Source organism: Accipiter gentilis, chromosome 24 (genome assembly GCF_929443795.1).
Source record: "Accipiter gentilis chromosome 24, bAccGen1.1, whole genome shotgun sequence".
In the NCBI taxonomy this organism is placed as follows: domain Eukaryota; kingdom Metazoa; phylum Chordata; class Aves; order Accipitriformes; family Accipitridae; genus Astur; species Astur gentilis.
In genome coordinates, this window is record NC_064903.1 from 2,425,166 (window position 1) to 2,448,914 (window position 23,749).

Here is a 23,749-nt window from a genome sequence, read left to right on the forward strand (position 1 = left end):
GTTTGTGCCAGTATATAGAGTGTACATACACGTAGCTGATCTGGACTGGAGAAGTGGTTTGAAGCAAAGAGAGACAAGTTTGGGCTCCCCTGTCTGTCCGGGCCACTGTTTTGATGTGTAACCTTGGGCAAGTCAGGGGAAGACCTTATGTCCTTGGTTTGAAGCTGCAAGAGGGAGACAGTAATCTTTTTCCCTTTCTGTTGTAAGCAGCAAGATCCCAATCGCTTACATCAGAGCAAATGATTTTTATGCACTTGTTCAAGTCCTATAATTTATGATTAAAACTGTCTTTGTGTCAGAGTTAGTTCAGGAGGACATTTGTATCTGGGGCTTCTGAATATGTCATCTCCTATTAAAGAACAAACAAACTATCTTGTAATGTACCATAAATAATAATAATACTTTGCAAGAGCCTGAAGCACTGCATTATTGCTGTGTTAATCTGAGAGGCACTGGGCCATTATGAAAGTATTCCATAGGGTTTGAGTTTTTTTCCTGAAGGAAGGTAGCTGTGTAGTGTGGCTGATTGGTTTATAAAGCCAGGCTGGATAATTCCTAGTAGAGGTTAGACAAATTCCCCTCCTTTCTCATTAATTAACCTGTAGGATTTGGTGCCTTTTCTTTGCAGTTCAATAGAGACAAGAACATATTTGTGCTCTCTAATATGTAATGAAGAACATCTGCCTTCTGCAGCAATGAAATAACCATTGTGTGACAGGGCTCTCCAAAGAGCACTGGCAGGCTCCCACTTGAATGAGGCAATTCAGGGCTGGAATTTCGATGGTGAGGCGTTTACTGGGGGTTGTTCTCCAATGCCTGCAGTCAACATCATAGTTGGGGAGGAAACAGAGTGGGTGAAAAGCAAAAGAAGAGAAATCCCCATATGAAGGCAGCAGCAGGGGAGGGAGAGAAGCATCTTGGAAAAAGTTTCCGCATTCAGAGAGTGGTTTATAGCAGTATTCTTGTTGTGGGATTAAAGAAAGGAGGCCTTGAAGATCTAAAGGAGATTTTAGTGGTGATGTGGTAATATAGTGAAGAAAAGAGATTAGAAGCAGGTAAAATCTTGTAATGTTGCTGTGCTTCCTTTACTGTTCTCACAGATTGCAAGAAAATTAACCATCAAGTTTGGGATCCCAGTGTTGTGTTTTGGATCTGTCTCAAACTAGGGATCTGCACCCAAAAGCTTTGCTGCAATACCGCAGCATAATAGTAAATAACGGTGGGAGAGCAGAGTGGGTGTCTGCATATATTGGATCAGACAGCAGATTGCAGTGGGAGTGTTGTTAAAGTCTCATGTGTGTTACTTACATGACTCCAAATGTATTGGATGAGGTACAAGGATGGAGATTACTTTTTGCTTTTTCAGCGGTGCAATGTGATAGGTAGTAAGCATCCTTCTGCTCCTATCCATTCGCTTTGCTTTTGAATCACTCTCCAGCTGCAGGTAATTAGGAGAAAAAAATTACACATGGAAAAGTGGCATTAATCTAATAATTACAGTCCTTATATCAGTCACAAATGCTACTACAGAGCAGTTTCCAGGTAAACTTTGTCCCTTCCTTCCCATCTCTACTCACCTGCGAGGTTATTACACGTTACGAATATCGGTCACTTGGCAGTCAGCAGCAGACTCCAAACTGGACTGGACTGTCAAAGAGAAGATGTACCTGTGATTTGGCATTATGTTGTCTGTAGCCAGCTGCTGCATATGAAGATGCATGGGATGGTCCTCTCAGGCTGGAGGCACAGGGTGTGCAGTCTGGGCTGGATGGCACAGGGTGTGCTCTGCCTGCTGCTGCAGCACAAATGCAGGTCAAGGGCTTGGCTGTGGAGACTTTCAGAGCTGAGTGGGAAAGCATGATCCAGTGGTGAGCTGGGAACAGTTTCCCCCCAGTCCTCAGGGGGTTGGAAGGATGCTCAACACTGCAAGAGGTTTTATTAGTCTGTACAGATTTAGACCAAGTGGCTGGATTATCCCCAAAGTTGGTTGATCCAGACCAAAAGTGTGGTAAAAGGGATTGTGCAGGCAACAGGGATCCAGAAGTAGCTATCTGAAGCTGAAACACACCACCTGGTTTTGGTCCTTATTCTGTAGCGAAAGAGACTTTTAGAATCTGTGACAGGTAAAAAGTGACCAGACCACAGCTCTGCTGAGAATGAATGGGATGTTGTGATATTTATGAGAAGTATATGAGTTCTTACAGGGGACTTATTCTGGAGCGATTCCCCAGACAAACCAAGGACCAACTCTGCTCATCTAAGCAAAATCTATTCCCTGCCTCCCTAGCGGGACTTGGCACTGCTTTGTGGTGTCTCAGGTGTGCGAGTTACCCCTGGGGACTCCGTGGAAGCTCTGGCAGACCTCCAGCTGATGTGCACCTCTGCAGGAGTATGCCAAATGTGCTGATGCACAGCTGTGACGCATCCCCGCCTTCCATAGCCAGTGGAGTGCTAGGGAAGGGATAGTTAAAAGGACCTTCTTCTGTTGCCTACGTCTTCAGTGCCTTTCTAGAAATAGAGGGATTTCCTCAAATTATTTCAAGCAAGATTGAATTATTCATTATCATTGGTAGTAGAAATCACATTTTTTGTAAGCGAAATCACAGGGCAGGACCCTGCAGTGTAAACTCTGCACCCAAATACCACACACTTAAGTTGCCTCTGTTTCCCTTTAGACAATATGGATTTTACTACCAGTGCAGTGCCCGTAGCACTGCTACGTACTGCGACGCATGACTCGCGGCTCCAGTGCCTCGTTTGAAATACTACGTGGCCAGTGTGTGCTGGTAGTGCTACCCACTGTGCATTCATGTGCGCTTGGTTGCAACATCCCCATTCAATGGCAGAGGAGCCAAGACACGGTGCCCTTTCCTGAAAGGCAGGTACTTTCCTCCATTGTGGGGTTGCTCCAGTGGAGAAGCTCGCAGGTGGCTCTTCTTATTGTGCCCTGTGCTCTGGCAGGGGCTCTGGGTTTGGTCCCCTGCCCACTGGCTGGCTGCAAAACGCTTTGCATAGAGAGTGAGGCAACAGAGGTGCATTTTCATAGCAGGGGAAATGCAGCTGGGTTCTTTCTGAGACTGCATGTGCCAGAGAGAATCACTGCCCCACTGATCTGGGCAAGATGGGATTTGTGTGCAGACTGATGCCGATTCAGGGATTTGGCTAATCTCTGGTCCTTGCTGCCTTTTGTCGCCTTTGCAGGGAGCAAGAATTATCAGGGCAACCTTTGGTTTACTTCTCAAATCAGCTTAGTGTAAACAAGGGATAGGAAGTGAAACAGTGAAATATTAGCCTTATTGACAGGCCTAATCAACAGCTGACAGCAGGAGGAGAGAAATCGGTATAATTTCTGCTTGCGCGTAACAAGCCTCAACAAAAATTGTCCTCCTCCTCCAGATCCACTTTACCAATTAGAGCAATGGAGTGGGATGTGCTGAACAACTTCTCCCTCCATTTGCACTGCCAAGGTTAAGATGGGTTTAACTTTGACTGAAGTTAGTGGAGTTACTGGAATGATGCAGTGCGTGTTTTAAAGATGATCTTGTGCTTAAGAGGGTCTTTCTTCAGTTATTTGTGTGTGTGCTTGACAATAATGCAGAACTGTCATATTTCCTTACAGGAAAAACGTTTTCCCTTCAATTACAGATAACCTGATCACTTCTTTTAATTTTAGTCCAATTTTCTGAAGGGAACAATGCCCATGCATTCAGGATGTCTGTCTGTCAGTTTTTCCATCTGAACTCCTACAGCTTCTGAATCAGTTGAACTTGCACTGGGTCTGACTGACATCCTAAACAGATGATGTACCTATGAGTTCTGTGAAAACCAAGGCTGCACAAAGGCATGGCCATCACTGTGTCATGCAGTAGGAGATTGGGCTCTCCCTGGTGGGGAAGGTGGGGAGCAGACCCACATTGACAATACATGCGTTCCAGAATGGTTTTCAGAGATGGGATTTTCAGAACAGAGTCCTCCTTTGGATGCGAGTAACTTATCTGGCATTTCTGTCACTTAGCATTGGAAACGTAGGCAGAATTCCAGAGTTTAGACATCTATAAGCATTTGCCTCCTGATTCTTTCTTTTGTTGGCCATCTCAGGGAGTAATGATGGCTGTCAGTGCCTATATAAAAGGTGATGGAACATGGCTTGATGTAACTAGAGCAGGCTATGTAGGGCCCAAGTGATGCAAAGATGCTGGGCAGCATCCCTTTGCTCTTGCCTGTACTTTTGTTCTGTCCTATTTAAATAAATAAGTGAAGACACCTAGGCTCTGATCCCTCGTGCATCCTGCTGAATGGCACAGGACTAGCAGAAAGTGGCAGTCACGAGGAGCTGCGTGTTGTTTCCTGACTCAAAATCTCCAGCTGCAGGAAAAATGTTGACTCCTCTGGAGGTCAGGAGCAGGAGATTCAAATGCCCTTCTGCCCTTGAGGCAGGAGTGCCTGGAAAAAAAACCTATTCAAGCACAACACTAAATCCTCTGCAAATGTAATAAGAGGAGATTGTAGCTCTTCTACAGGTTTTGCTGTATACCTTGTATGTGGAGCCAGTATATCCAGCATACCCAGTGTATGTATTTCCTAGCTGTGGGCTTCTCTGCCCAGAGCGGGTTGTCAGCCATTTCCCACATTGCCTCCGCAATTTGTACCTGCCCTCTCCTGCCTCTGAAGCTAGCTGCAGACTTCATCAGCTGCTAAAGAGGAGATACTGGGAATATTGGTGGGGTATTTGGACTGTATTCAGGTGTGTGTCAGTCCTTGTGACCGGCTGCCCCTTCCTGTGGGCAGTCAGCTCCAGAAGCATGGGCAGAGGGCTGCAGTGGCAGCGCAACAGCCTCTTTGAAGGGCCTTGGCCAACTCCTTTCAATCTCCCATGTCTCCTTCATAAAATGGGGAGAACCATGTTGACATACGTGTCCCAGCTGGAGGAATCGGGAAGATTCAATCCTGTTTCCAGTTGGCTGTGCACATCCCATATGCTCTCACCACCTCTCCTAACCAGTGCCAGACAGACTGATCTCATCTACCCCGGCGTGGCGGGTGGCTGTATTGATGATGAACGCTTAACGAGTGTCTTGTCTTTTCTAACTGTGCAGGGGGGTGTCGTTTCCTTGCTCTGACCGGAAAGTCACGAAAAAGCAAGGGGAATGGGCAGGGGGATTAAAATCTGTAGCAGGGAGCAGAGTGCAGGTGCCAGTGTGGGGGGAGGATAACCATGGGCAGGTGCAGCACTTTTCTGAGCTGGAAGGTTTTGTTTTGCTGGGAAGGGGACTTATCCTGCATGCGGAGAGCAGAGTGAGAACTTACTGCCCTTCAAACGTCAGCAAAATCCCCAGCCCCTTGCTGAGCATGGAGGCATGTGCTGGCTCTGCAGATTTGGGAGTCCCGTAGTGCCGGGGGCGAGAGTGACCAGCCACTGCCGGGAGGGCAGGGGTGCTGAGTGCCTGCGGGGACCCTCCCGAAGTTCTTGTAGATCCCCCATCCCTCCCCTCCCCTCCCCTCTTGCACAGTTTCAAAGCATGGCAAGGGAAAAAAAGGACATCCCCCTCCCCTCAAATCCCTCAGTCTGTGACTGAAATAAATAACTACAATCCCAGGTAGTGAGGAGGCTGCTAATAACGTGCTCTTGACAGGCACGGGATTGCCGGGCTGAGGGATGTCTGACTGAAAGCTCTAGGCTAGGGTGGGGGTGGGGGGCTTCTTTTTTTTTCCTGCCAGCTCTCGCCAGGCAGTAGGGATTTTTTTTTTTTCCCCTCCCTGATAATAAGGACATCATCAGAAGCAAGATGCAGTGGCTAAGGGATGGATCAGGAATGGTGAGTTCAGGTAGCTATGTCTTTTCTCTTTTCCTCTTATTGCAGTACTTTGATGGGGAAATAAGCCTCCGTCCTATCTCCTGACTCCTCCTTTACTCCCTGTCCTTGAAACCATTGATCACTCTGTAGCCATTTTATGGACTCTGCATTCCCAAACTGCTGAGCAAAAGAAGAAATTAAAAGAAAGGAAGGAGGGTGTGCATGCGTTGGGGCGTGGGAGGGGGGGAGCGGCGCTTGGCAGGAGCTGGGGAGGTGGGTTTCGATAGGGTGAACTGGGGGGGTTTGTGGGGGAAAGCAGAGGATTTTCCAGGTGCTCGCATGTGGGGTGTGTGGTGTAACAGCTGGGGGAGAGGACTGGAAGGAGAAGAGTACCGAAACGGGGATGCTGGCTGTCGGCAGCGTTGCTGCCACTGGGACCTGTCAGATCTGCCCCTTCTGTGGATGATGAGTTGCGGTGCGGGGGGAGCCTGAATTTGCTGCTGAGCCGGAGCATCCCTGCCTTTGCTTGCATCAGACTGTAAAACACTCACTCCTCTGAAGTGTAGAGGCTTCAGGAAAGCAGTTTAAACAGTGACAGCTCTGCTTAATAAAAGAAAAAAAAAATACTGCCAATTTGCAGATGCCCTCACTGTGCCTGGAGTACAGCTCTGAGAGGCTGTATCTGCTAGGAGGGAAAGCAGGGAAGTTCCCCCATCTCAGCAAGGATCCCCGTTTCTCATTCAGAAACTTCCCCGTGAAGAGATGCGGTTGTTATTGAGATACTCCTCCTCCCCAGCTCTTCCTCCTCGTACAGCTTTGCTTTGCAATGGCATTTCCTTCTGCTTTCCCCTCTCTGTGCTGGGCTGGGTTTTGCAGGGTTTTTTTGTTTGTTGTGCCCTTCCCTGGGCGTTTTCCATTCTGCGGGGAGCCTCGGGGCATCCCTACAGGCTGGTCCCGTGGCATGGACCTGCTCCGGGTGGCTGGCATCACCTGGCTCAGCCCCTGTGTCTGGGCTCCGTTGGGGGCACCCGACAGATGTTACTGGCAGCGGGGATGATTTTGGAGCCAGTGCAGAAATCACTGCCTGTTCTCTCCCGATGCCCAGCCGCCAGCTCCGTGATGCCCTGCGCAGCTTGGTCCTGCCATCCATCCCCTCTAAGATACTTATACAAACAGCTTAGTGGTTTATGCTTCTGAAAGACTCTGAAGCTAGTGCTGGAAGCGTAATGTGCGGGTGTAGACGGCAGCCTGCGGCAGATAGCAAATTTGTTTAGGGTCCTGTTTAAGACTTGTCTACCACCCAGCAACAGTTTGGGGGTTTTGCAGCCTCCTCCCACCCTCTGAGCATCCAGGCTTTTCCTTCCCCTCTGCCACCCTGTCCCTGCACCTCCCCGCATGCACGCCAGCGTAGCACTTTTCCCCTCCCTGCCGGTGTCTAAGCAACACAAATCGCCTTTCACCCATTCTCCGATTTACATTTTCAGAGATTACTATGCTGAAAGAAAAGTGGTGATGGAAAGCCTGATGTGGCTCTTTCATCCTTTTTCCTTTCGCCCTGGGTGACTGCTGAGTTCTGGTGGGGAGGGGAGGGGTTGTGGTGCAGGGCAAACTGCTTTTCTAATTGACATAGCACAAGACTTGACACTTTCTCGCCCTCTTATCTTTCCAGCTTCCTTTCTTGCTGCTGGCAATAAGGGAGACTTTGTTATTTTGTTCTGATTAGTCTAATCTTTGTCTTCTCTTGGAGAGAAATAGTAGTTGCTGAATAGCCTGTAATTTAAAATATTTGAGGGAGAAGGTGAAACTCCAGTGATTGATTTTGAAGCAGGTTCTACCCAGGAATTTCCCAATATTGCTCCTTCTAATAAGGGAAAAATGAAAGAGAGGGCTGTGGTTTTTGTATTTTATACAGCAGTTTCGCAACCTCAGCAGTGTTTGAAGATACTCCATGTATCTCTAGATCATCTGAAAATAAAGTAGAAAAGGATTATAAAACAACAAAGCAAAACTGAACCAAATAGGATAAATCCAGCAGTGATCTTTGCAATCGCTTGCAAGCAAGGAGCCTGGTGCCTGGGGATGGGTGGCTGTGGTCCAAGGGATTTGATGGGCGAACAGCGCTGCTGTGCTTGAAGGCGCTGGGCTGCTGGGAGCACTCTTATGGCCACGCTGCAAAGCCAAGGTCCTGGCGACACTCGATACGTACAAATTCTACTCTCTTTTTGCAAGACAAGGCATATTGGTCCAGATGTCCTGGCCAAATGCCAATGCAGATAGCTATATTCCATCTAATGCAGATTTTGCCTGCTGTTCCCTTGGTAAGTGACTTTAATTTTTAGTATTTAAAATGTTGGATCATATTGGTGTACTTTGCTGAACAAATGAGTTACTCCACACCAAAAGTAGCTGCATTTCAGCAAGTCAGTGTGAATATTATTATCTCACTCCATGGCTAAAATGTGCTACAGAAATATAAAATGGCTCAGTTTACTCCTAAGCGAAGGTTGGCTGATCCATTCACACACATTAAGCTGCCTACCATACGGTGAAGAACCTTAAACTTTCATCTAGAGCAACACTGGACCAGTTTTCATGAGCACTCAGCCTCCATTATGGATTTTCAGCTGTCTTTTTTCACTCTGATGTTATGTTCTGTGTATCTACTAAAGAACAGCAATACAAATTTATTTTGGATAGCATCCTTGGATTTTGTTCTGCTCAGGCACATTGGTCTAAACCTGGATTTGAGACTGATTTCTCAGAAGTCCTGCACAGCACTGATTTATTGAAAGTGCTGTTTTCTGTTGTTTTCAGCGCTGGGTTGGGTTACAGAATCAGACCTGATCTCTTTCAGAGTTAGTCATCTCTAAGAAGCATGTCGCTAATATTTTGCAAGTGATAGTACCTTTTGTTCTCATGGCAGGTGGCTCTTTATTTCTAAATCAGCCCCTTAAACCTAGCTATTATTCCATAATATTAAGCTGTTGGGGCTTCTTTTTTTTCTCCTTTGCATGTGCTGCTTTCCGTTTTTTAAACAATTAATCTTTTGCCAATTATGCTAGCATCCCATGAGGGTATTTTACATGCTTCATTGGCACTAAGTTGCTAAACTCTGCTAGTATCTGTTTCTAACCCAGAAAGATGAAACTAATTGTCATTGGTAGTGATGAGAATAATCTACACATCTGATCGGCATTGTAAGTACAATGATTATTTGGTTAGGCATTCTTCACAGAGAATATTGATCCGGTATGATAATCAAATGAGTTTGTTTAAATCACACCATAATACAGCCTTTTCTGGAATAGTTTTTTATCTGACAAGGGCAGAGTTTTTCCCCAAGCCTTTAGCTGTATTACAGGAAAGACAAGCATGCATCTTCCTCGGTAATTCCTCACATAGGCTCTAATTCTGGGCTTAATGTTATGCCTGTGAAAGTCAGAGTGCAGCCATTAGCTTCAATAGGTACAGAGTCCCAGTCTTTTTTTTTTTTTTTTTTACTGGCATATATAGCCATATTTTTACAGTGCATGTTGTTCAAATATTTAAAATCAGTCTGTTGTTGATATTTTACATTTTTGTCATAAACAAAAAGTAAGCTATTGTAAATCATCACAACTTAAAATGTGTTGGAAAGGAATTAAGTGAATAAAAGGGCCAAATACTACAAGTGGTGGAGATCCTTACTGATTCTTCTCCACTTGTCAATGTGCAAATCATGGGATATTTGAAGTACAAAGACTTTTTGCACTCCATAATCCTAAAAGGCTCAGTGTGAAGTCGGGAAAAGAGAAGTGGAAGAAAGCAGTTTTGGTCCGATTTTCATTTTTGAAAGTTTGGATAAGCAAATGCATTTGGTGGAGAGAAGCCAGGCCAGGATGGGATGGAGAAAGCATCTTGCAGTATCCAGGCATAAGGGAAAAATGGGACTTAAGAGGCCCAGAGCACCCTGAACTCCCGCAGAGATCAAAGGGAACAGAGAGCACTCAACTCAGAGCTGATCGAGCATGTCGCAGTGAAGCACCCAGGGAAGCCGCAGTGACCTGTCGAATGGTTTGGGTGTCCTGCAGAGGATGCTGTTTGGTCTGTCATCTCTGTGTCCTGCAGCCTCAGCAAGGAGGGCCGTTTTCCCCAGGAGTGCCTTGTTGCAAGTTTGTTCCTGTTCATCCTGGGATCTGTTGTCAGTGGAGGCTGATGCTTGCGTTGAACGAGCTCTGCACACACTGGAGAGTTTTGTGTCTGCTGCAATGTCGTAGAGCTCCCAAAGCCTTAAGTCAATCCCACCAAATGCATTTTTTGGTGGGATTTTTCTCACCCGCAAAGTTTCTAGTTTCTGTTCTGTTTTCCATTTCAGTCCCAGTTTGGGGCTTCTTTAATCTCAATTATAGCCTCCTACTAACGTTGCTGTAAAAGCACACAATAAATGTCCAGGTTAAGAGAGTTGATGTTATGGTAAATAAAAATATTTGCATAAATAGCTGATATATGCTGATGATTGCCCTGGTGTCAGTCCCAAGAGTGGCTGGGAGGAGGCATGGGTCTGTGCCTGCTTCCTACCTGCTGGATAACAGACATGCCAATAACTTCTCTGTCTCCTGAAATATGTCCTGATGATTCATCAGGGATGTCTGGAAAACCCTTTGAGACCATTGCTTCAAGGGTGCCATAGAAATATGAAGCAATACTTCGTAGAGCGTCAAGCAGGATGCACTTGCTGGGAAACCACACGTGCCGTGTGGTCACAAAGTCCATCTGTCCCTCCTGTATTCAGGGTTTCGGTGTTTGAGCACAGCAGGCTTTGTAAACTGCAGTGTTTTTTTAACTGCTGAGAACCTGATTTCCTTGTATCTAGTCAAAGGGTTTTTCTTTTTTTAAACACTTCTTGAAAAATCTCTGAAATGCTTCAAGCTAACATCTTAATGTATTTATGACATTAGCTGCTTCTTCTCCAGAACGGTTGCTCTGAATCTCTTTGAGCCTGGCTGTTATTTTGAACATGACTAATTCCCTGAGTGACTAAGCTTTTAGATAATAGGAAAAATTCATCAAGTTATCTCGGTCTCCCATAGTTTCTATTGTTATGAAAAGACATCTTATGAAAAAAAAAATAAAGGTGTCTATTATGTAATGTGGGCAGGGAAAGGAAAGATGAGTATTGTTAGAGAATGGCGGGAGTGTCATATCTGGGAGCCAATTTCAGGCTGTGAAATCTCTCACTTGGTCTAGTAGGAGGGTGTGGGTGAGAAGTAAAATCCAGTAGCTGGTCCGGAGCTCTGGTGAACTCCCACTGAACCCAAAGAAGTATATTCATGTGCAAAGTGCTCTGTTCAGAGGGGATCCCAACTTCTGTCTCCCCAGCTCTGCCATGCTACAGAATTCCTTGGATTTAACCCAAGATATTGTTGGGCATGCAGTAAATTACACCGCACCTTCTTTGCCATAGTTGTTTTCAGGTGGCAGGCTGAAGCACTTAGAACTCCTGAAATGCTGTGTTTTGGATAGCACAGCAAACCTCAGCTCTATCCCATTGAATTTCTATGTTGGTGTTGCTGATTAATGATGCAGAAGTGCAATTTGTGCTTCTTGAGGAAGCCAATGCAACACCAGGTTCTTTTCTGTGCCTGTTGTGTTTAACCTGTGTCCTCCAGCAGGCAGGTTTATCCGTGTGATCCCGCACAGCGAGGGTCCCTTTGGCTCACTGCAGTCGCACATTGTCATGAGCAGTCGGCAGGAGGGCAGCGCTGGTCGTTCCTGGAAGGCTGTTGTATAGCATCAGATGGGGACCGCAGCCTGTGCTAGCTCTCACTGCAAGTGATCCCACTGAGTTGGGGTGGAATAGGAAATGAAAGCCTACTGGCATTCATTTGCCTCATTTGGAGAAAGAAAATAAAGAAAGAGAAAAGCTATAAACTTATTTTTGCTTTTTAATGCTGATATTGTTGCTGATAAAAATAAGTGGTTTATGTTCTATTCATACACCTACTGATATCCAGCTGGAATTCCTACTTCATTAGGTTGTCTTGCATCATTTTCTTCATTAAGAGTGCCAGATTCAATAGGCTGTTCCCTCTCCTTGTTTTGGGAGGCAGAGAGAGGGGGAGAAAATGATTTGTATGAAATACATCTAATTCTCTAGGTTAATTTGTGTGAAGAACATTAGACCCATGGGTCAGCTTTTTAATAAGATGTTTTTTTCTTTACTCAATATCTTAACAAGGAGAAATCTGGAGAAGCCAAGCCAACAGTGTCGCAGAAGGGGTATCAGGAGGGCTGCAAGAAGCTGCAGGTGATTTCTTTCCATCCTCATCCTCTTGCACGAAGCAGAGCCATGGCTTCTGCTCCCATCTGCCACAGCATTGTGTCATGACTCTCAGTAAGTCATGGGACTGTGCCTAGGCTCTGCTTTCCCAATATAGACACGGTGGATAATTTCCTATTTCCCTCAGAGTAAGCTCAGGCTGATAGAGCAGCAGTAAGAAGTAACAAGTCCCGAGGAGTGTACTGCATCAGGACTTTCAAATTCATAAGCCTTTGTATTTCTCCTGGTGCACCAGGGCAGGGCCTGATTTGACCATGCCCATAAGCAGAGATGATTATAATCTGTTCAGTGGAGAGGGGAGAGTCCTCGTGCAGGAGAGCTGCTCATTAAACCTACGCTTTTTGCAAGGTCAGTCAATAAAGCGCAAAGCAGAACAAGAAACTTTTTCTTCTTTTCTGCTTTTTCCTCTTGTGTAGTTTCTGACATTGCCGTTTAGTATGTGCATCATGGATCATGCTGTTTCTATTCTGCCTGGCGTCTCACTCCTGCACTGCTAATTGCTGGACCTCCGCAGGCTTAGGCAGATGAAAATACTCTATTAGATTTGCTTTTTAACTGCATAGGAAATGTGATGCGTTGGATTTCAAAGGACCTTCCTGTGTTGTGGCAAAGCTGAAATACACCCTTGGATTTTCACGGCGAAGAGCTTTCTCTTCTTTATGTCTGTGCAGCTGTATTTCTCAAGGACCACACTGGGGACATTGACCCTGGATTTACTAATGTAGTTTCTAGCAGGTGATAATTTTTTTCTCACTTACCACTTTGTCCAGGAATGTGTTGATGTGAAGATCTCTGCAATTTAATGTCAGAAATGAGGGCAGAAGCACCAGAGTTCCTGTAAGAGTGCCTGGAGGGAACAGTGGAAGGAAGGGACTTGTCTTGGATTTTTCTGCAGTTTGGGCTTTGTTGGTTTTTTTACCTTGTTTCCAGGCTCAACCGTAAGCCCTGAGAAGTAAAATTAAGTAGTAAATGTCTATGGAAATGTCTACGTAAATGTCTATTACCTCTATGTAAATGTCTATTACCTTGTTCCAGGCTCAACTGCAAGGCCTTTCAAGCCGAAGAAGTAAAATTAAGAAGTAAATGTCTGTGTATTCTTTTAGGCCAGTTTTTTTTTTAGAGAAAAGAGAACTTATGTAAGGTTGAAATGGACATCTGAATTTGATGGGTCCTTTTAAAGTGAACTTTCTTGGTCCCTGAAGTCTTTCTCTGTGACCAGGGTAATTGGTGTTACCACATCTGATTTCTGCTGGATTTGAGGTTTTTTTCTTTTCTTTTTCAAAATTGGAAGTCTGAGGCTGCTTCTAGAGTACAGGCTGGGGTGTGGAGCAGATGCAAGGAGAAGAGAAAGCACTTGCAACATGATTGCCAGGGGCATGAGATTTTAGTCTGTCTTAATGCTTTAAGTTCAAATGAACTTAAAAATAGTAGTTTTGTTGTTCTCACTGCAATTCCAGACAAGCACAATGGAATCAGCCCCCCAGACAGGCTCGCACTCCATGCCATTTCAGCATGATTTGTGTAGTGTTACAAAAGCTATGAAAACTGATTAGATCAGTACATCACTCTTTGTTGTAGCGCAGCCAGTGCTGGGGTGGAGCCTTGCAGTTGCGTATGTATGGCACAGCACAGCAGCTGAGGGCAGGATGTTAGCAGGGACACACTAAGCCATGCTAGGATGCAGATGACACCTGGTCACGGTGCTCTGGAAGAAGCACCTGGGCATCTTGTAAGACAACGCTGACAAAGCTTTGGCTTTATTTCCCCCCTCACAGCATCATGCAAGTGCTTTCATTCTTCGACAGAGGAAAGAGCACCATCTGCTGAGATGCTGGCTCTGTTTCTGGAAGGAACTAGGATTAACTGAGGACTCCAGATGTGGTCCAAGACCAGCCTTCATTAGTATCTGACATGCCACTACTGCCCTTTGCTCAAGGGGTTAAGACCTGTTCATCTGGAGCATGGTTAGTTCTCAAGAGGGTGGTTAACTAGGGCTGGTGCACAAGTATATCTCAACCTCCCTGGCCTGCCTTTGATTGTTGTCTGGCTGTTAGTATTAAATGAAATGGTTATAAATAAATCAGTCTCAACACTGGGGACATAATTCTGTCGTGTATCACTTCTTGTTTTCTGAAATAAAATGAGAACTGGTGTAGAATGGGAAAGAGTTCACCTACTACAGCTTGCCTGAGCTCTGTGTGTCTTTGTATATAGTACACCTACCAAGGGTCAAGCTGTGGTGGTCAATGTGATACTTCCTATCTTTTGGTGAAATCTCATTTTTCTTTTTCATTAAATACTTCGAGCAGTGACCCAGAGGTGCTCAGTTGCGTTCCCATAGCCTCTGAGCTTTGTATAATGCTCTTGGCCAGTTGGTCATGTGGGTTAAACAGCGCAGCAACCCAACCTCCAGCAGTGCCCTCTGCTCTCTAAACATCGCAGAAGTGGGCTTACAAACTTAACTTACTCTCCTCTCCAGCACTCTTGGCCTTGCTGCAAGAGCAGCTTGCTTCATGGGGTCTTGCTCTGCTCTCTTCCCCATCTACCTTCTCTCCCATTTCACTGCTTTGCAGGCTCTCAACTCAGCCTTTTCTTATGCAGTTCTTCCTCTGAAGTTTATTTATGCCTCACCAGCTTTTGAGATCATCATCTTATCCTTGCCCACCTCTCCTTTCCCCTTTGTCTTTCTGTAATTGTTTTTTATATTAGTTCTGTAAATGAATCATTTGCTTGTCTAGCTGTGCTGTGAATTTGCTAAAACGTGTTGTGCAGTTAATGTGGAAGATGCTGGAGGAAGCTGTGCTTGTTCCAGCCACCCCACCGCTTTGTTTTCTTGTTTGTCTCTCTGGTAGAGGACACTTGAGCTGCTGTGGGAGGGAGGGCTGGGGCAGAGAGTGAAATAAAAGCTTCTAAGGGAGATGTGTAGAGCAAGGAAGAGGAAGAAGGACAAAAGAAAGAAGTAGAGGAAGTTAGTGGAAGAAAGTCCCAAGTTCATGTGGACAGTGAGGAGGCTTTGCATCTGAAGGATGGAATGGACAGGCAAGGAAGAGTGTGTGACTGGAAAGATAACTTTCAACTGCCAAAATCAGCCTCCTGAGTCTGCGTCTTTACAGATATTCCTCCATTTTGCATGCTCCTCAGTTTGGGTAAGGAATGTTAGGCATTTGGGGATTTTCAAAGCTTCCCATGAAGCCAGTCCATAAATATACAAGATTATGGTGATTCTTGAGGAAAAAACTATCCTTTGCAGCAGCTCTGCAGCTCATAGGCTGGTGCCTCCCATCTGGCCAAAGGATGGGAGAAGAGGGCTCTGTGTCAGACTTACTGTGAAAAGAAAGGAAAAAGAAGCAACTCCCCGTTTAAGAAAATCGTCCTTTTTGGAAACTGAGCAAATCATAATCCCACTGGCCTTTAATCTCTGAAACCCTGAGTTTAATTCCCAGCTAGATTTAGAAAAAAATAATTAATGTCATGGTCTTCTCATAATCTGTAATGGAGTCCATGACTCAAACCCCACATCGGTGCCTGATGTTGCAGGCAGCAGTCAGTAAGTGCCCAGCAGAGGAGACTGCCAATGGAAGAGCAGTTGCCTGTCTCCTGCCCACATATCCCGGGGTAGCGTTCCTGTTTATTCCTTTTTGGCGGCACTATTAATTCAATTTAAACTTTTCTCATGGTGCCATATCAGTCAGAGATGGGGCTTGTGCTCAAAGAGGGAATACAAAAGAACCGAAGCAGTTCAGGACTGACAATTGCCAGCAGCCATTTTGCCCTAGGTCATTGGTCTCATCCAGTCCAGTCCAACACAACCATAGTTTTATTCCCACTCAGAATCATGAGCCACCTTGGGGTTTGTTTGAAGCTTTCCCAAATTCACCAAAAGATTTATCTCCTTTGGCCAGCCGACGAGCAGGTTTTCCTGGCCTGGCAGAGATGGGGTCCTCAAGCCAAATCCCAGAGCTCGGCCACACTGCTTCCTGCAGCGGCATTAAGAGAATTCACTGGGTCTGTGCTGAGGTTATGAGTTTGAGTGCTTCAGTTTTGCAGTTAATGGAAGATAGAGCTGATGTGTTAGGAAAACATAGATGTGTCTGCGTGTCCAAGAGATTGCTGTGGTGGAGGTTGTTAATCTGCACAGGGGATCTACATCAGAACAGGGAATTGGAGCTGAAACCCTGTACTGCCGCAAGCCCCAGGACCATGCTGCCAGCTCATGTGGAGACAGTGTACCTGTCAGTGGGAGTGGAATATTGGGCCTTTAAGCATTCAAATTAGAAATCCTCACTGCTGAGTTAGAGCTGTATTTGTTTAGCTGGAATTGGTGGGTTGTGCTAATTGCTAGAGACATCCATTGGAGGGAGTCGTGGTCACATGGCTGAGCCCAATGTATTACGCACATAGGGAAGGAAGACTTGGCATCATCTGCTTCAGAGGCTTGCCTCAAAATTACCATATTGTAATTAATGTTAGTATAGGGACCCTTCTGATTTGTCTGTTATTTGGGAGTCCAAAATACACTCTCTCTCTCTATGTGTATATACAGATTTATGTATATATATAGGTGTATGTATGCGATGTATTAGTGGAAGCCCTGGCTTTTTCCTTAATTGATATGCCTGGTGGAGAGGTGCTGAAGTTCAAAACTGCTTTCTCATACAGAAGAAGCCATCGCTGATCTTGCATTACAAATTGTGCTCGTGAAAGCTGCTGTAGTGTCAGGGCATGTACTGTGCTGTAAGGGGAGGTGGTATTTTATATAACTACTACAAATCTCTTCTTCCTGTTCCTCAGTTTAGCTCTATACAGAAGGTTAGACTAAACTTTTCAGAAAGCATTACATGAAGTTAAACTTTGTGGTGGTTTTACATAAATCCCTAATGAGTTAGGTGTTCTTTTTCAGTAAGGCTTCTAAGAGAAAATATCATCCATTTGGGTAGTAAAATTAACATTTAGTACACACAGAAGGCATGGGAAATTATATAAAGCAGGAAGTACTATTGGGAATGCTGTGAATATAATTTTAATAGAAGCTTCTGTGCAGTAAATCTGTTTGTGCTGATCACTCTTGTTAGTTGTGACACACAACTTTCACTGGAGCCCAATACTTGCACCTCTATGCGGTGAGGCACCCAATGCTTTCCTGCCTGATCTTTTGGGGCATTTGCTCTAGACCGTGACCTGGGGAGGATGGATGCTGTGGCTGGAGCCTCCCAGGCTGCAGCAGCACTGCACACCTCTCTCCCAGCATCTCCAGCCAGAGAGGACAGCAGAGAGGTCTCTACAGCTATCACCCTGCGGTCTGCAGCTGCCTGTGACGCACAAGCTGTACGTGGTGAGCAGGATAGTGGGGGACCTCCTGCCTGCAGCTGACAGGCAGTTACAGGCAGGGGGCTGGCTTCATTGCCTCTATTTATAATCTCTGCCCTCCCCTGTGCTGTGACTGGCTCAGCTCTTGCAGAATGACTGCCTGAGACCTGCCAGGCACATTGCTCGTAATGAAATCCTCTTTTTCAGCTACGGAAGTAGCTATTGAGCATGTGTGATAGCTACTGCACCTTTTTTTCTGGATATTTCTTAGGCCTCTGCTGCTTCTACCTGCCCAGTTTTTGCTCCGCCATCTATATGCAAAGGCATGGAGGAGTCTGCCTTGAAACCCTGCTGGTTGCTTCCCGTTCTTGGCACTGAGAGGACGCAAACAGCACAGGACGAGGCGAGGGATGGGCTGTGCCTGTGGAGGTGTCTGCAGGCCCTTGGGGCTGCTGTGCAGAGGTAGAAAATCTCCACTGTGATTTCTGTAAAAGTAAGGCTGAATCTGAGGCTGGGGTCTAGACCCAGGCTCCCTCTGTGCTCACTGCAGTTTAGAGGAAAAGATTAACTGGCCGTAAAGATGCCTCTAAATTTGGGCCCATTGTATGTTTTGGAGAGGTCACTGTTATTACTGAAACCAAAACTGGAATTTCCTGGATGTTTGTGGGAGTTCAGGCTTGGGTTTTAGAAAATTGCCTGTATTGTTTTGGGAAAGAATGGTAACAATAATAAATACTCCACATCTATTACATGTCTGCTATTCTGATTAGTCTAAAATTGCATCAGACAGACCGACTATCCTAAAAATGCATACTTGGCAGGAAATGCAGGTCTGGAGGCTGGTGATCAGGCAGATCCATCACCTGGGCACAGCCTGGTGTGTGTGCTAATGGGGCAGCCAGGCTGCCTGCCTGGGGCAGGTTTAAAGCAGCTTCTTGTAAATACGCAGGTGAAAAATCGCCTTTCACTGTCCTCCTGAATGAGAAATTCTCTGCTTGAATAGAGCAGGGGGTCTCAGTTGCTGGAAACAGCCTCTGGCTTTTAGTTATCACACAAAAGAAAAATGAGAGGAAAAGAAACCACCTGATTAACCCAGACTGTTCTTATTTCTAACGCTGCTCAACACAACCCACCCTCTGCGTCTGCAAACACATCACGGCCCACACATTCTACAAAGCTGGTCAGAAATGAGGAGGATGGTGTGCTGGATGAGTGTTGGTCTTGCACAAACCACTGGGTCTCATGGAGGCTGAGGAGGGAGGGCACTGTGAAGACTTGGTCCTCACCCACCCAAGGTGCTCTCTCCTTTGATGGTGTTTGGGGGTGGATATAGAAAAAAGCTTGCTCATTTTGAGGGAGCTCTCTGGAAACCCAATAGCAAAGGAAGAAAAATAAAATAAGCCTTGCAGTAAACAGCTGGGTTTAGTATTGGTTTGAATGGTAAGGTGGGGTAGGAGCATAATCCTACCCATCCCTTCCCCAAATACTGGTGACAAAAAATATCTGCCCTGGAAGGATGCAGCGATGGGAAGAAAGGCCTCTCGGTGGTGTGAGCCCACTCCATGCCCTGTCTGTTCAGGTTTAAACATTAAAGTCCTCGTGAACTCTTGTTGTTTGCTACTGGAGAACAAAATAAGCGCTCGTTTGGTGCATGTTGGCCTTAGTGTTTGTGTGCAAATGTCCCAGGTACGTTCAAAGGAGCACGTTTCCTGGAAGGTGTTGATGATCAGTCCCCATATGCACATTTTAGTGCATAATGAATATGCATTGGCGACATTTCTATATTTGTCTTTGTCTGTAAAATCATTTGCTTTTTCCAGCCGAGCACATCTTTGTGTGTGTGTGTGTGTGTGTGATGCCTCTTTAAGGTAACTGCTGGTTCTGGGATCTGAATGAGATTTGGGGTAGCAACATTGGCACCTGGACCATAAACCCTGAGTGTGTATGTGAATTTGATGTAGGAATGAGCTTTTCTGGCTGCTGTGGAAGGAATAAAGATCCCCCATCCTGTCTTCCCCCCCACCTCCCTTTTATACATCTCTATCTGTAGAATCAGAATTCAATTTAACTCTTAGCATGGAGAAACCCAGTGCAGTGCTGAGGAGAGAGGCTATGCGATAGGTTTATGATGGGATGATGTGCATACTATTGTACAGAGTTAAAGAGTGATTCCCCCTACAAAATTCCCACATTACAGGCTCACAATGCATTTCCAAGTAACCAAGGGTTCCCTTTCTGTTATTTTGGCTGCTTTTCTTTCCCGCTCCTTCTCCTGCTCCCCTACCTGGTCTGAGCAGGCTCCTAGCAGCACTGGCTCTTTTTGCTGGCGTTTAATATTTTCCATCCGAAGCTTAGCGCAGGCGGTACAGACGGGGCAGACGTGTCCCCGCCGTACAAAGGCAGTGAGGAACGGGATCTGCGTTGCACAGAAAGCCCGGAGACGCCTTCCTGGAGCTCAGCATTGGCATCCGACCACGACGCCGGCTTCCCGGCCCGCCGCACAGCTCTGTTTTCTGAACTGCCGCAAAAGTAGAGGGGAAAAACATGCCTGCATGGCGCTCCCTGTCACGGCGGGCGGAAGACTCGCGTATTTATGGAGCCAGCGCTTCCTTTTGCGTTTGACTGACAGCCAGGATCCCTTCGCTGCCTGGTCACTGGAGCTGATTAGTATGCGAAAGGGTCCGCCTCGCACCGAGAGATGCAGCCGCAGCAGCTTGCAGAGCTGTCACACTCACACAGGCTTCTTATCTGCACTGGCTTGACGAATTAAAAAGCAAGCCAGCCAGCAAGAGAGAGACCGGGAGAGAGAGGGGGGAAGAGAGAGAGAGAGAAGCTTGCAGACAGCGCTCGCTTTCTTTTCCTAAAGGAAGGATTTTGCATCTTAAGTGCTCACTGGTTGTGATGATGCTTCACTTAGCGGGCTCCAGAATGAGCTAGAGACAGCAGATAGGGGGATAAACTAAAAGCAGACCACAAAGCATTACGAACAAAACCAAAACCAGGAACAGTTTTCTCCTCTATTCTAGCATGGTGGATGTATGGACAGTCTTACAGAGCAGAGGTTGACTTCTCCAAATCTACCAGCCCCACATCTTGAACACTACAGTGTTCTGCATTGCACCATGACCTTGGATGTTCAAACGGTGGTCGTTTTTGCAGTGATTGTGGTGCTATTGCTTGTGAATGTCATACTCATGTTCTTCCTGGGCACTCGTTAAATGGATTTTTTCTCCTGAGCTGTTGGGGGCTACTACTACCACTAGCAATTCAACAAGAGAGCACGAGCGAGAGAGAGAGAGAGAGAGAGAAAGGCGAGAGAGAGAGAAAGAGAGAGAGAGAGAGATTTCTTACTGAGGGGGGAAACGCGTTGAGCTTCAACATGGCCTCGCTGTGATATGTATGACGTTGGTATATTATCTCTCCCTAAATCTTTTGTCATGTCTTGTCTTTTAAGTATGCCTGTAAGTGTAGCTGCTTTTGCCTGGGTTTTAAATGTGATAAATAATAGTAATCCATTCATATATCGTTCTGTGCTAGTGAGATAGAGCTATACATATTTAGTTAGAAGCAGAGTGAAAGTATCTTTCTGTGGTAAGCACTGGCTGTGTTATTTTGCTTCCTTTAAAATAGAGACTCAAGTTAATAATAAGTCATTTTGTGTGAAATTTCTAGCAAGCAGTTAATGTGCAATGTCTGTGAGAGTAACCATGTAGCTGCCAGGTGAGAGGTGGTGGTGTGTGCAATTGAATCGAGCTCTGGACATTTTTAAGGGGGGATGAGAAATCCTATTAAAGGATTAAATCTTTGCTAAAATAACATTCAGCCACAAAAAAAGGGAGAGAAATTCTACTTACTTTATTTATCTGTGTTGCCTTGATGATCTGACTTGATTTCTCAATATTCAGCCCAAAAGCCTCCAAATTCTACGTCCACACTGATGTAGCCTAGCTCCTTTCTTTAAAGATGTGAGAGGGACCAAAACATAACCTGCTGGGCTTTTTTTTCCTGTTTGTATGTGGTTTATATCTCTGCAAATTGGGAAGGAGGGATCAAAGAGAAAAAGAGGAATGCATGCTTTGTTTTTCTTTGCTAAAGCAACAGATATGGAGGGGTTGGGTTTTGCTTTGATTTCTCTAGAAATTTTATTTTGGCTTTCTTTTCTTTCATATGTGTGTGTGTGTATGTATATATAATTTTTGGTAATGTATGTAAGAAAAATCTTTGCCCACCTCAAGGATAACAAGATTTTGAGATGGGTTGTTTTGCGTGACTTTATTTACATTGATTTTCTTGAAAATGAAGTGCTAAGTTGTATATTATAGGCTTGCTGAAAAGGTGTCCACTAGTTAGACGTCCTTCTGTTGAAAGATGTCTAGACCAAAATTGCAATGTTTACAGCTTGGAAGCAGAGCTGGCTGGGGGGTTCGAGTGTCAGTGCATGAAGTTTAGAGAGAATATGAAGGGAATGTCTAAAAAGAGTAATGTCTTTTCCTCTTGAAAATATATCTTTGTACTGTGTTTCTGTTAGAAATCTTAAGGATTTTTTGTATGTTATTTTCCCATCCGGAAAAATCAGACTTGCTCAAAACAACAAAAAAAAGAAATCACAGTTTGAAAATGTTTACATCTCTTGCTAATGTTCACTGGAATTATATTGCCTTGATAATTTAACTAGTTTGTGCTATTCCAACTGTTATTTATCTGATGTCCTCTACTAATCGGGAAAAGGAAAAATCATGTAACTGATTCATAAAGACATAGCTGGAGCTTATAGATGGAAACATATAGTTATTTCCATGTGGGAGTCTGTCTGCTGCAAGTTAAATGCATAGCTGGTCTTAGGAGCTGATTTCTTTTTGGCTGGTGGCATGATTGGAAATTGAGTTAAATGCTGCAAATCTGCCACTTTCAAAGTGGCTTTAGCTGTAAATAAAAGAGGAGAAAAAAAAATTTTCCCTGAGTCGCGGGCTGGTAACAGTCAGCCCCCAAAGCTGACAGGAAGTGTTTAGTGGCAGTACCCCATTTTAATGGGTAGAAAAGCCAAGACCCAGTGATACAAGCCCAGCAAAGACGCTCTGGTGCCTGCTGGCTCCGTTTCCCCCTGTTCACTTTTAGCTATCTGTGCAAGAGGTATCAGCTTCACTTCTGAAGAGACTGAGTGAATCTTCTTTCTATTAAAAAAAAAAAAAAAAAAGATGCTGAGGATTGTTTGGGTTGTTAAACAGCTCAAATTTGCTTTATTTTCCTGTTAGCTATCGTATGTCATTAGTTTTATAGATTGCAGAATCTCCTGGAAATATAATAAATGAGCAAAGATCACCATGGAAAGGGAATCAATCAAACAGCAGCCAAAATAATCCTTTCAGTGAAACAGTTTTAAGTGACATAGTGATTTGGAGGAGTTAAGGGTGGAAAAATGGGAAAAAAACCCCAAAACAAAACAGCGAGATAAAAATGGAATGCAACTGTGTCTGAATGTTTATTTTCCTCAAGGTTAGCTCTCTGGTGTGAAGGTTTACCTTTCAATAAGATTTCTACGAGGAATGCTTGGTGTACCTAACATCGTTTTCTAGTGCGTGCAAAGTGCATTCCTTGATCCGGAGCTTGTACTTCTCGGGTGGTATTTGGGAGGTGTGCGTGTACACGACGGCGTATGTTATCGCATGTGTTGGGAGCTGCCATGTCTGATTGCTAATTGCTCTGAGCCCCTTCTGGTTCCATCAGTGGAGTTGTGTGTCGCTGGGGCATCTCTGACTGGTGGGGTGCATGGGGAGGACGAGGGTGTCGTGCACGCTCAGCTACGGGGGGAGTGATCGCTTGGAGCTTATTTTTTTCCCATCATGGAACATGCTTGAGAGAATTAATGTAATTTGATTACAACTTTCTCGCCTGTTATTCTCCCAAAGGCTGGTGGAGTCAAAGAACGCAGTTTTATGCAGACCAGTATGAACGTGAAAGTTGGGAGCAGATAACTTTGTTATTGTAGCAACAGTGTTCGTGTTATATCAGGCTTCCCCTTGTACTTTTCAGGGAGAGAGAGGAAATAAGCTTAAAAAGTGAGCAAGGGCTGGGGTTTCTGCTTGTTTAGTTTGATCCCTGTTTCCCACCCCCAGTCCGCAGCGGCCACCTTTTCAAACGGGCCTTGAGCCACCTGCCCCAACCCCATTTTTGTAGTTTTGCACCTGCAGTTTTGCATTTTCGAAGCCTGCAGTGGAGCCTTGAACTGCCTGGTTTGCAGGAGCAATTAGCTAGTTAAACAACTCCGTCTTGCCATACTTTTCAGGAGCGGCTCAATCCATGACAGTCTGCCTTAGCAGCTTTTTGGGGC

At 45.2% G+C, this 23,749-nt stretch overlaps 1 protein-coding gene across 8 annotated transcripts in view; it reads left to right on the top strand.

The window, feature by feature from the left end:
* Positions 1-23,749, top strand: part of ARHGEF9 (Cdc42 guanine nucleotide exchange factor 9) — a 221,991-nt gene that overhangs the window by 82,346 nt on the left and 115,896 nt on the right. The window contains exon 1 of one of the 8 annotated variants that reach the window (XM_049827617.1): positions 5,721-5,826. The exons of 2 other annotated variants lie outside the window; for them this stretch is intronic. Coding sequence is in view for 3 of the 6 variants with exons in the window: in XM_049827612.1 (XP_049683569.1) it covers positions 5,787-5,816 (30 nt within the window). In the remaining 3 variants the exon portion in view is untranslated. Of the gene's footprint in view, positions 1-5,720; positions 5,827-19,530; positions 20,830-23,749 lie in introns of those variants that run through there. 5 more of the 8 variants (XM_049827612.1, XM_049827613.1, XM_049827614.1 and 2 more) reach the window with 5 other exon arrangements.